At 44.5% G+C, this 13,981-nt stretch overlaps 1 protein-coding gene across 7 annotated transcripts in view; it reads right to left on the bottom strand.

The window, feature by feature from the left end:
- Positions 1-13,981, bottom strand: part of Pbx1 (PBX homeobox 1) — a 313,516-nt gene that overhangs the window by 247,446 nt on the left and 52,089 nt on the right. The window contains exon 1 of one of the 7 annotated variants that reach the window (XM_052737518.1): positions 13,153-13,219. The exons of the other annotated variants lie outside the window; for them this stretch is intronic. Coding sequence (XP_052593478.1) covers positions 13,153-13,204 — 52 coding nt within the window. The 5' untranslated portion in view covers positions 13,205-13,219. Of the gene's footprint in view, positions 1-13,152; positions 13,220-13,981 lie in introns of those variants that run through there. 7 annotated transcript variants of the gene reach the window in all.

Below are 13,981 nucleotides of genomic sequence, written 5' to 3' on the forward strand. Positions count from 1 at the left end.
GGGAGTTGGGCTCTGATATCGGTCACTAGCATCGATCAGAAAAGCTGAGCAAGGCAGGGCACACACCAGCTTGCCCGGTCTCTATGCCCATGTTTCTAGTATTAAGAAAGGCAAACTGTGGGAGGCTGTCTTTGGCTTAACACAAAACACTAAAGCGGAAGAGATTTAGGTTGGATTATGAAAGAATTTTCTAAATCAGAGACTAGTCCAGGCTTACAGTGTAGACAGGAGAACTTGGGAAGAATTTTTGAAATTAGAGTATACGTCTGCCTTGAGCACCCTCTATGATGATCAGTCTTCAAAGAGCTCCTCCATAGACTTGGCCATGTGAAGAAACCCAGGCCTGGGTAAAGAAAGCTCAGGCCTGGGAAATAGGCCCTCTTCAACCAGTGGTACTTACTATTCAAAGCTTGCACTGGGAAAGAAGGGATGATGAGGGAGAGAGTCCCAGTTAAGAGGGAGGGAAACATGCTACCGAAATGGTTTTGTTCTGGGAACTAGGGATGTGGGTCAGTTGGGAGAGTGCTTGCCTAGCATTCTCACAGCTCCAGCCTGAATGCCCCAGTACTGCATTAGCTGGGTGTGGGTGTGCACACTTATAATCCCAGCACTTGGGAAGGAAAAGACCAGAAAGTTCAAGGTTATCCTTAACTACACAGCAAGTTTGGCTACATGAATCGACCCACACACACGCACATACACCCCACTTGCACATGCGTGTGTACACACACACACAAAACGTTTCTACCAAACAAAGGGCTCTCATCTATACCAGCTGATGGTATACCCATCTATACTTTAAAGCCTGTGTGTGTGTGTGGGGGGGGGGGTTGATACATTTGAAATAAAGTCATTATCCACCCTCCAAAAGCATCAAGTACTTAGCTTTGTCCCCCAACCCCAATCTGGGGTGGCAGGGATGAGAGACAACAGGGCTCTGGGGACAATGGCCTGGGAAGAGAGCAGGAAAGACAAGACTTTCTTCCTAACAGAACGTTGTGTCCTGTTCCTTAAAACCAACGATGAGGGGTGCATTCTGAGCTCCTGGCCTCCCTGGGTTAGGTCTCAGATGCAGAGACAAAGCCCTATTATGCAGAGTAGATTTGGAGAGAGGCTGAAGGAGGGGGAGGGGGAAGGGGATAATTCATGTGAGATGGTTTTTTTCTTTTTTTTTTTTTTATAAAAAAAATTCCATCAGGGATCTCATTATAATTTCATTATTAGCAGAAAAACCAAATAAGTGGCAAGAAAAAGAATCTCAACTTAATATTAGCACACACACACACACACACACACACACACACACACACACACTCACACTCACACTCACACACACACACACACTCATACACACAAAGATGAAAGGTCTGCCGAGCTTCAAAGTGACTGCTAATTTTCCTGGCTTCAAACAAGTCGGTGAGGAAGACATTGATAATGAATGTGCTTTTTCTACAGGCTCACTTATAAACTTTCCCCCTTTCCATCTCCCTCCTCAAAACAGGGTCTCATTTTTATTTAGGAGCAGACATAACAGGAGAATCTCAAGCCCGGACGGGATCTGTCTTGAGTGCTTTTTCAATACAACCGCAAGGGAAAGAGACAAGAGGGGAATGGATTCTGATGCTCATCTGAAGCCTGAGGATGCTGAAGTCCTAGGGTGCAAAGGCAGCTCTTCCAGGGGAACTAGGTTTAATTCCCAGCACCAAGCAAGTAGTAGCTCACAACCACAACTCCAGATCCAGAGGATCTGACACCCTCTTCTGGTCTCTGTGGGCAACCCACATGCACATGCAAGCAAAACGTCTTTATACATCTTAAAAAGTAATTTAAAACAATTAAAGGCTACATGGAGGGATGTTTCAAAGTTCCTGAATCTCAGTCTTAAAAATGAAAAACTGAGTGTAGAAAGTGCCCATCAGGGGAGTTGAGGGATGACAGAACACAAGCAAAACACCACAGAGCAAAACAATATGACAATTTTTTTTTTTTACCTGCTGCATTCAAAAAGAGCTTTCTGGAACATTCTAAAAGAGACACCTGTGGCTGCCCTTTAGAAGATGGATTTCCTCACCAGCCAAGCAGCTAGCACGGGCATGGCTGGCGGCCATGTCTAAATAAAGACAACTAAAGGTCTCAAATGTCAAGAGGGCATAATTTAATAAGTGGAATGACAGAGAGTTGTTCTTTATTTTTAAAACGAATCTTTTAAGGTAACACAGCAAGGCAAAGAGAGAAGAGCTGTCCCCACTGTGAGAACTACCTCTGCCCCAGACCCATGTCCAAGGACTGCACTAGAAGAAATGTTAGGAAACTTGAAGCCAAGAGTTAGAGAGAGAAGGTTGCCCAGAGCTGGGCCAGACACAGGGTGAGTGCTCAATAAACATTTAAACCAAAACAGAGGTCTTCTCTGATGGGCTGGGGCACACTGCTGGGAAGAATAGCCAGGGAGACATGACAGATTTGCCCTGCTGCCAATAACCTGATAAAATACATTTCAAGAATATAAAACACTCTCTTTGTGTTTGTAACTGTCTTTATCCATCAAGGAGCTGAAAACTTTTCTGAGCGCATGCTCCTGAGACATTTTCTAACTGAGTACACGTTTCTGAAATCTTTGCTGGGTGCGTAACAGTGATGCTGTGAGCCTACCTCTCTAGGTCATTTCTAACCACAGGAAGGAAAGATAAAAGCAAGCTAGTTACTGAAATTGGAGCCCCCAAGCAAGCACCATTCAGGCACTGCGGAGTCCAAGTTTCTTTATGACAGGTCCGGGAGTAGCATCCTTTCCTTGAAAACTGCTGGATTCTGGGGGTGGGGTTCCTACTCTATGGAAATATATCTCGAAGTTTATTTTTATTTAAAAAAAAAAGTCAGTGAAGTAATCAACAAACAACACTATGAAAACTCTCCGAAATACACTCTCTAGAATTTAAATCACATTTTTATAGGCAGCTTTGAAGGCAACAGGATAGGTAGAAGTCCCCAGTCTTTGTGACTGTGGAGTCTCCTTCACGACATCAAAAAGTAACAAGGACCACCACAAAAAGGAATCATTGTAATTTCAGTTTCCACTGATGGAAGATACATGTGAAAACAGAAGGGGATGGAAAAGGAAAAGACTGTCTTTTAAATGTGAAGGTGTGTTTTTTCCCCCCCATCAACCACAACAGCATTGCACGCATTCAAATAATTTTAGGAGGTATATTTATCTGTATGCTTGCATGTGTGTGCATGCACGTGCATGGCATTATTACTAAGTTTGGTGTATGTACAGATTTCCAAAATCCTTCCAGCAACTTCATGGTTCTACCCCCCCCACACACACACACACACAGCCCACTCCCCCACCGGATCCACAGCCCAGGTAAAGTTCAGTGTGGAGGAATATCTGTCTCTAACCAATTCATTCATTGAAAGAAAATGACATTCAAACCACTGACTGATTTTACGCACACCAGTCCTTGTTTCATTCCCACCAACAAGATCAAAACGTTGATAGACACAATACTGAATAGTTCCCGGTTCACACAGTCTTGATGGTTGGTTTATAACACAATAAAATCTCCTTCTGGCACAAGAACCTATCTTTTGCATGTACATCTTCTACTGCAAATCACAAGTATGGATATTGTGGGGAATAACATAATCAAAATAACATTTCGAACAAAGATACATGAGTATGATCAATGGGAAGGAAAGCAATTGCTTAAGAAACATTGGGAAATAAATTCTTTGGATACAGACAGCCTTGTGGTTTTAGGACAGTGGAACGATGATAAGAAAAAGACGTTACCCATAAGAAAGACTGACCCCTGCCTAAATGTACACGTGGGCATTCACACCCCCAATCCACACCTCCTCCTTCTACCTTACTGTCTGATTTCCACTCATCCATTCTGAGCTCCTGTTTGTCTGAGGCCACATGCAACTGGATTTGTCAAGTCCCCTTTTAACAACTTGTTGTCACAGTCCATTACCAAATTGCATATAGTTATATATTCCACTAATTAGGCTTCTAAAATATCATTAACATGTCTCTTGATCATTAGCATAACGTATGAGGCGTCCTCGTTAGGCACGACTCGAGTTTGTTAACGGAGTAATGAAAGCACAAGGCGGGCTCAGCAGGAACCAAGAGGCATGGAGAAGTGGGGAAACACAGAGGCACCAATACTCCATGCCACGAAGGTACAGAGAGTGACCGGACAAAGGTAAACACGGAAATAATGAACAAAATCTGTAGCATTCCACTCCGAGCGGGCATCAGCAAGCCAATGATGCTGAAATCTACATGGGAGCTTGGCATAAAGGTGGATCCTAAGTCTTCTTCCTACCTTTAAAGGACCTGGAGCCTAGAAGGCTCTCACCTTGCCCAAGCAGAAGAACAAGAGGAAAGTTGACAAGAAGAAAATGACATAGAGAAATCTTTCCAGAGACTTAAATCGTGGATGAACACAGGTCCTCCAATCCTGGCCTACCTCCTCTTCATTCCCAGCTCCAGGAGTCTACAGGCAGTCACTACTGCATGCTATTAAAACTACTCGGGGTAACTTTCTTCTAGTCCTCAAGAGGGCCTTCATTAACATTGTCTCTGAGACCTCTCCCCCGATTCTCTCTCTCTCTCTCTCTCTCTCTCTCTCTCTCTCTCTCTCTCTCTCTCTCTCTCTCTCTCTCTCTCTCTCGTGGTGTGTGTGTGTGTGTCACTGATGATGGTGATGTGTGTAATGGGACAGGACTTACCTCCTCCAGAGATCATGGGCACATAAGTACAAAGAGAAGAGGGAGGCCATTAAAGAAATAGAACAAGACAGCAACTTTACATATGCACATTACATACAGTGCCAGGCACATGTGAGTATCCACCAGGAATGTAGACTGAGGACTGTGGTTTCGAATTATCACCTAAGACTGTATTACCTAATTCATGGAAATGTTTCGAGCTGTGGCTGATAGGATTCATGGGACAGGAAGAGAATGAAGGATTTGGTTTGGTCTAGTTGTGAACTTATGATGGGTGGGGGATTTGAAGGAGTCAGGAGAGATGACTTCATCGCATGTACACACCGTGCACAAGGAAGCACTCGGTCCCAGTGTGCAGTCCCTTGGTTACACAGGCTGAGGGCTCACGAGAGCAGCCCCAGAAACGAGCAGGGGAATGGTGCTCAGTCTATGTGAGAAGATCAACTGTGAACTTGAGAGTTTAAAATCTGACCAGTTTTCCCAACAAAGCTATTCTAGGCTAGCCTCCAAGACTGAGAATCTCATGCAGATAGTTGCAAGAACCCAATGGCCTCACAGAGCGGCATAGAAAGAAAAGGGCGTGGCTCTCCTGGAATGGCCAGCAAAAAGCCCACTGGACACTGGCGTCTAGCCACCCACTATGTGAAGCCAGATCTTCCTAATCTAATGTCTTCTCCTACCTGGAGAGCCGTTCCAGGCCAGCCTTGCCTCCCAAGTCTGTCCACAGGGAAAGGAAAATCTACTCAAGCAAATGTAAACATCAAAGCTAGTAATGTCACAGAAGACAGGCTTAGTAAACTTAGGTGGCCCCATAAACGGAAGTTTTCCCCCAGAATGTGCAGCCCAATTAATATCTGAATGAGTGGTCCTATGGTAAGTAAACTATGACTTGATGTGTTCAGGCTATGCCACCAGGGAGGATGAACCACAGTTGTTTCTCTGGATAAGAGTTGGTGGGAGGAACTGACCTCTCATTCTTAGGGAACATGTATGGAGGTTAATGGCAGAAAACATCAACCCAAATGCTTTCTCTATTAGCAGAATCAGGAGACATCCTCTGTGAACCCCAAGTAGAATTCTTGTAGTCCAGAGCCACAGAACCTGTTCTGATCAGGTATGCTCCCCACCCCTTTCTCAAGGGGTTAAGAAATTCCCAAGACCTAAGGTGAACTCTGAACTCTGAATGGGATGCATCACGGCAAGAAGAGAGAATGGGCACCAGAAAAGATGGTCTTGTTTCATCATTTCCATCCAGATGGCAGGTGGGATGGGCAGCTAAGCCCCTATAGCACAACCTGCAAGAAGCTAGGGTATACCCCACAGCCCAGCCCCACAGAGCATCTAACAGCGGTCTCTTGCAAAGCTTTCTCGCCCCTATTAGACAGATGAAGTTCATCATGGGTTCCAAGAAACTAATTCTCCCATTGGAGAAAAGAAAGAAAAAGCAAAATACAAAGAGAAAGGATTAAAAAAAAAACTGGGAAAAATATTTAATCTCAAAACCTTAAGTTGGTAATGACAAAAGTAATCACACATACAATATCCCACCCTGAACCAGAGACATCTTTCAACAATGGGGATGCAGTGAGAGACGTTACCCTAACTCATGTTGGTGGGCAAGGTGGTGGGACAGGAAGAAGAGACAAGTGCACACGTGTATTCATCCATAAATGATACCTGCACGCAAGCATATGAACCCATACAAACAAAAGGCTTAGCTGGTCGGGTTACATAAAAACTGGTAGAATTTCCTAGCACTTGGAAGCATGCAAAAACTCAGAACTCAGTAGAACAACACTAACAATAGCCTCAAAACGGCATCTCTGAGATCCACTTTAAACAAGTGCCCTGGGTCCGTGCAGTATGGATCTTTACAACGGGTGTTTTTGAAGGATCTGAATGCAGCTACTTTCCTAAAGCAGCTTGTGTTCTCTGTGAGAACTGGCCGGTCTTCACCATGTTTATTTCACAAACTCTGACTTAGAAATGAAACAAAAGTAAACTTTAACCGCGCATCCCTGTGGTGATGATCCCAAACTCAACATCTGTAAAAAACAGCGATATTCTATTTAGATCTTTTTTAAGGTAGTTTCTCTTCTTGTTGAGGAGCAGAAGCGGAGGTAGAGACACCCCTACCTCTCTGAGCTACAGTGGTGGTTCAATCCGCACTTCTGTAAGTGTTATGAGCCTGATTCTCTCTCCCCCTTGTCCACCCTCACTGCACTGTTCTCAACCAGCCCATGGTAGAATGGATGGAGATAATCCAGGACGCAGTTACCGATAGAAAAGACAACCTTATACTACCTCATGGATTGGGACAAAGTGACCTCTTCAGGCTGGGTCAGGGAAATAGCTCAGTCAGTGGGTAAAAGCACTTGTTATGCCAACCTGACCTTCCGAGTGTGACTCCTGGATCCCAGTGCGGAAGGAGAGAACGCATTTCAAAAAGTTATCCACTGATCTTCACATGTGCCATATATATGGTGGCATGTGTGCACCTACACTCACATGCACACACAAAATGATAAATAAAAGAAAGTTTTTAAATGTTTTAAAAAGCGATCTGGCTGGGTGTGGTGATAGATGCCTTTAATCCCAGCACTCAGAGAATAGAGGAGATGGATGGATCTTTGTGAGTTTGAGACCAGGCTAGTCTACACAGTGAGTTCTAGGCCAGTCAGGTATACACCGTGAGAACCTGTCTCAGTAAAAGAGGAGAGAGACCTGTAACTTAAAAACGGACACACAAGGGAAGCTTAAAATAATGTCTATGGAGTCGGAGGGAAGGACTGGTACACAGCACAGGCTGAAAAGCCCAGTGCTACAGAGCTTTCACAGAGGCATCCCAGATCCCAACAATATCATTTTTTCTAGGTGAGAAAACTTCCATGCTCTACTTTGGGTCCCAGGCAAGGTTGTTTTGTTTAAACTGGGACCGACTAGAAGACCCATGGATCACCTTCTGGTAGTCCCTCAGCTGATGGGAATGACATGGACAGAGAATGTGCATCCAAGTGCCTCTCTAGAGGGAGGGCATGGCTTACAGGAGACTAGGAAAGGATGTGTCATAAATAAGAGGTGAACTGTTCTTTCCATAAAAGGGAGCACTGAGCCGGGCAGTGGTGGCGCACGCCTTTAATCCCAGCACTCGGGAGGCAGAGCCAGGCGGATCTTTGTGAGTTCGAGGCCAGCCTGGGCTACCAAGTGAGTTCCAGGAAAGGCACAAAGCTACACAGAGAAACCCTGTCTCGAAAAACCAAAAAAAAAAAAAAAAAAAAAAAAAAGGGAGCACTGAGAATTCATACCAAGGATGAAGACCAAGGAGGAGTCTATGTGTCAAGAGCTTCACAGAGTACCACGACCCGGTCCTAAGCAGCTGATCCTTCAAGACATCACCCACCCCTTGAGCACTGTCCTCTGATTCCCCACACTCATTGCCCCTGGAGCAGAAGACCCAGTAAGTTGCTGCTTGAAAGATACTGTAAATAGCTCTGACAGAGTACAGTTTGGGGCGGCTTCCAATTAGCCTCCACTTAACAGTCTTTTTCTCCGTGCCAAGTTTGTGCAGTGAGAGCCCCACACCCCCGCCCGCTGTTTGGCTCTGATTTGGGGAACATGGAGGAGTCAAGACGCTGATGGTGCTGGTAGAAGTCATCAAGTGTACCTATGTACCAAGTCAGGGAGAGAGTTAAATGTGCTTCTCAGGGGGTCAGCACCAAATACAATCTGGCGGTGAGGCCAAAAGCTACCCAGGTTCCCATGAGTTCACTTCTTTCTCTAGCCCTGGCCTAACCCTAACTTTCCCTGTTTCCACTTAATTATCCTTGATCATTTTACCCTTTCCCCTCTTTTCCTGCTGACTACCTCTCCATTTCATTTGAACCCCAGTAGAGATACCTAGGAGCTAAACACAAACCGATGGCCAATTAAAAGTGTCTTGTGTTAAAAGCCAGAACATTAAATATTCATAATTAGGTAGCTTTCAAAAATGGATGAGGAATAATAGAAATCTGCAGTTGGGGCTAATCGGGGCACCTAGAGTTTGTAACATAACCAACACCCATTCAGCTGACTGCTGGAACCCACCTGCTTTCTCCTCGGCAGACTCCGCACTTTATAAATGTTAGAGATGTAAAAGACCAAGGAGTTCCTAGTGTGCTTATTTCATTACGATGAATTCTTCAGGCAGTGAAAGGGTTACTGAGGCAGAGCTGGGTTAAAAACCCCAGCTGAATCTGGCAGCACTGATGTTCTTTGGAGTAGCATCTAAGTATTACTGAGGGATAGAGCACGCAGGTTGCTCACTTGGGTATAGTTTTTCAAGAAAAGAGAAAGTAAAAATTTACCCCCCCCCATTCTTTCATTTATTTTCCAAATTATAAGATCACCAGAATTGACAGTGGATCTATGGAATGGAAGAGAAATAAGAGAAGAAGTGTGCAGTAAGGCAGGAGACAGTTCTTTCCAAGGTTCAAGTGCATCTGAACCTTTTCCGGCCGTCAGTGGTCTCAAGAAAGGGCGGAGTTTCTCCCGCTCCTAATGGGAGTCCAATCTCTGTTGGAAAGTCAACTTAGAGTCTGTTCTTAAAACCCACCCTACAAGGAATGCTCTTAATGTTTGTTAGTAATACAGTCAACTCTTTTTGGAGGGCTCTGGGGGGATAATCTTTCTCAGAGAGTTAAGACAAGGTCACTTTTTAAATGGACAAGAATGGAAGGAAATGACCACAGTTCACCTCACAAAGGCCAGCCTAAGAAAAATCAAAGCACTAAGATTCCTGCTCCCAGCAAGCGCTCTGTCCACTGGGAGGCAGCATAGTCTGCCAGAAGGAGAAATGGGCCAGAGCTGCAAGACCTGGGTTCTAGTCCTTGTAGGATCCATCACTTTCTCGACAAGTGTACTATGGCCAGCCACAGAATTCTGATTAAAAATTAGGACAGAAAAAAAAAAAGAAAACAAGAGATGCCAAAGCACTTAGGTGGTAAAAAACAAGCTGCTGAAAGCAGACACACACACACACACACACACACACACACACACACACACACACACGTACAGAAATGTGAACTCTATAACTTTCTCACCACGTGAAAGGCAGCTCTATCACTGATATTTAATGTAACTAGAACAAAACAAATACAGTTGGCCATCCACATTTGCAGACTCTTAACCGAATTATCAACCACAGATTGAAAATATTTAAAAGGAAATTGTGTCTGCCAAATACCCAGTTTTTTGCTTTTGTTTGTTGTGGTTTGTCTGTTGGTCATTGCTTTCTAAATAATACAATCAACTATCAATATATATGGCATCTTCATCCGGTTTTTCCTTTTTCGGTATAGCAAAATTGAGATTATTTAAAGTATATGAGAGTGAACATATAGTTATATGCAAATACGTATGTCATTAAGTAAAAACAGCTTGAGCATCCTCAGAGATTGGATACTGTGGAAGGGCCAGGGGCTCCGGGAGTCAGCATGGAGGTATGATGGCACACTTAAACACAATCTTTTCTAAAGTATGTTTCTAGGATCATAGAAAAGGGGGCAGGTCCTCAGGTCAAATAAATTCTGAAATATGCTGCTATAATACCACAGCCTTCTGGGAGATTTACAATATATTAACAACATTAATAATACTAATACTGATAATCTTGGCGATATTAACATATTAACATTCAGGGAAAGTTGTGGTTAAGAAAACTCGTTAATTCACAAACTCACTTGACAATGCTCTCTCCTTTCACACAAAAACTATACACACACACACACCCCTCAAGTAAATGGTATTTAAAGTTATTTTTTTAATGGCAATAATGTCTAGTTTCAAATTGGAAAGTTAATGTCATTGAACCCCTGGTCAAGGTCTTGGGGGGAGCTGGAAATGTGGCTCTAGCATTCTAGCCACAATGTCCTCCTTATTCCCTCTGATAAGCAGCAGCATGTGTTTGTGAGGCAGCTGGCCAAGGTGAAAGGTTAATTTTGTGGCCTTGAATCTCAGTCCATCGAACAGACTCCTAAGGGGGCGGGACCTCATCACCTTGTTCTCATTAGTTCTACCCAAGTGAGCTCAGGAGCCACAGAGGAGGGCCTTAGTTACCATCTCAAAGGGAACTAGAAATGTAACATCCTATCGCATAACCAATGGACTCTAGCTTCCGTGTTTAAGGAGAAATTTTAATGAAGATGCACTATTTTATCCTATCAAGAGAGGTAGACAAGGGAGGTTTTATAACGATGGTCTTGGGAGTCAGTCTCCAAGAGAACCAAATTCCAGGTCCATCCCTTAATAGCTATACGGTCTTGAACAGATTCCTTATTTGAACCATTCCTCAAAAGGTCTTGATGAGAATTCTGGGAAATGACCCATGTCAGTGAGTTTAGCACTGTGCCTACCACATGATAAGGAGCAAGTAATACTAATAAGTACCCATTTATTTACTTGTTTACTTACTTATTTTTTAATTGTAAATTGGATTTCAGGGTCTTCCATGCATTTCCTAAAACTTTCTCTCACTGATTTACATTCCCAGTCTTCTTTTGGTTTGGTATTTTGAGAAAAGATCTTGCTGAGCTACCAAAACAAACCTTTGCTGTATAGCACAGGTAATCCTTGAATTTAGCAATCCCCCTGCCTCAGCCTCCCACGTAGCAAGGATTACCAGTCTGTGCACCAGGCCTGACTATGTTGCTACATTTAAAGGAATTGGATCATCAAGAATATAATACTCCTTTGCTAGTATTAGCAAAATTTTAATTTTTTTCTCTTATATTGTTTTTATTTTGTAATTCATGAGAGAAAGAGTGGGGGGTACCACATGCTTCTTAAATCTTCACTGAAAATCTCAGTGTGAGACTGAGACGACCTTGGTCAGGTTTCCGTCCTTAGAAGAGATTTCTAAGTTAAGAACTTCAATCTCTGTAAAACATGATTCAGCTAACTAAACTCAATTTACTGGTACACTCCCAGGAATACATGTCTCAGGGGAGATACACCCAACACAGCACTTAATCCTTGCAAGGTATTATTATGTGGCCTAGTTTTTCCTGTCAGAACCAAACTACAGATCAGAAAATGGGGTTTCAGGCCACACATCAGAGGAGGCAGATGAAGAGTGGAGGGGAGGCCCTGGAGGTATAAAAAAACCTCAGGAAACGCAGGCGATAACCCCAGAGGACCAAAAGGACACAGGCAAGAATGGTATGCCTTACACCCTTGGCACTTCTGGCACACCAGAGACTGCCAGACCTGTTCATACACAGAAGCAGCCCCAGAACTGTAGGGCAGTCCTTTGAAGGCTAGTGGGAGACTCCCAGCAGCAGTACCATAGGCCTGTATGGAAAGAGTCAGAGGCCGTCTTCTCCATTCCAACCCCTGGGTTGTCATCTTTGGAGATTGTCATGGTGACCACCTCAAGGTACCTAAGCCACCAAGACCCATACACTTTGCCTCCCCATATGCCCGGCTCTTAACCTCCAAGACTCTTCCAGGAGTATGGAGCCCAGGGTAGCCAAATCCCAAAGCCAATAATGTTATGATCATGGAGTCCTGTAGACACCCCCTCTCGCCCTCTCTCTCCCACTTCACCCCTCTCCACTGGTGACAGGCTGTCTGTAACTGTCTCTTGGGCTTTATTTAGTTGTGATGCACACAATTCAATGCTGTTAAAATGAAGAGTCCTCACCCAGAACACACACACACACACACACACACACACACACACACACACACACACACACACACACACACAAGTTAGTCTAGTTACTTTGGCTATGTCTAGTGACTGCTTTGCAGGGCCACCACATCGATCCAATCAATGCTGGAACAGCTGGCTCTTAATAACACTGGATTAAACAAATTGATCACAGAAAGGTCAATTTGGTACCTAACATTTAGAAAGTTGGAAACTGAGCACTTGGCATCTGTTGGGGACCGAGGCCACATAAGGTCAGGGATCAGACTCCTGAACCAAATTCCTCACTCAAAAGAAAGGAAGGTTGGTATAGAAAATACAGTCACAGCTTTAATACTCTTCTATCTACTTGCATGAAGAAACCTGCACTAGAGACAAAGATAGTACATTCCGTGTTTCAAAAGATCTTTGTGGTTATATGAATGATGGAGAAACAGAAACATCACATTCAGCAAGACCAAGGTAACACTTGCTGGCCAATAAAAGGAACAGGATTCCACCTCACACGTTTTTCTTACAGTCAGGAATGGACTACCAGTTGGAAAGAATTGTGTCCACACATGTCCTCTGACCTCCCGAGAAATGGAAACTGTTGAGACATCTTCTCTACACACGAATGAAGGACAGAGCAGGAGATGCTCCCAGTCCACCTGACATGGCATCCAAAGCCAGCCCGAGCCTCCAGTTGGCTCTGCCCCTGGAAACCTGCTTGTCCTTACCATGTGTTCTGCGAGAAGCCGGGCTGAATGCTGTAAAATGTGTGGAGCCCATGTTTTATGAGCTGCCTCCACAGTTCAGAGGGTGAGAACAGGCAGAGGGAAGCGGGATCGCAGAGCCATCATCGGCCAGTTGGCAGATATCAAGATCCAGGCAGGAATACCGCCAATGCTCCAAGCCACATGTCAACAGAGACAGAGGGAATGGGGGTGGGGCAGACATGGGAGGAGGGAGTAAGAAAGAGAGATGGGGGGAAGAGGGGGAGTCCAAGTAGGAAGCAAAGGGAGGTGTCTGCGGCCTGACCAGCTGCCAATGAACCCTGAGCACAGCAGGTATCACAGCTACTTAGGGAAAGAGCTGCAGTCAGTGCCCTCACATTGGACTCCTGAGCCTCTGCCATAATTGGAGGTATGTCCTTGGTCAGGTCACATCACACTATAAAAGGAGAAGGATTGAACCACTGGTCTGTAAAAGTCAATCAGCTTCCACACTGCTTTTACATATTTACACACACACACACACACACACACACACACACACACACACACAGAGAAAGGAGGGGACACCCCCCCCAATGTGGAACACCTCAACTCTAGGAATGAAAGAATTGTCTGTGTGCTACTGGGAATGGAATCCACTAAGCTTGGCTTCAGATTAATCATCCCACTCAGAATCTTGAGTATATGAGGGCGTGGGGGGTATGGGGGGGGTGCTGTTCTATTCAGATCCTATTTTACCAGCAAGACACTGAGGCCTCCCGGGTCCTCTGGAGATCACCCTGGGAGTTCCGAATACTTTAGAGCCCATCTTGTGGCCGTCCCTAGGCTTAAA

Source organism: Peromyscus californicus, unplaced genomic scaffold (assembly GCF_007827085.1).
Source record: "Peromyscus californicus insignis strain IS unplaced genomic scaffold, ASM782708v3 Scaffold_14__1_contigs__length_90479793_seg_2, whole genome shotgun sequence".
NCBI classification, from domain to species: Eukaryota; Metazoa; Chordata; class Mammalia; order Rodentia; family Cricetidae; genus Peromyscus; species Peromyscus californicus.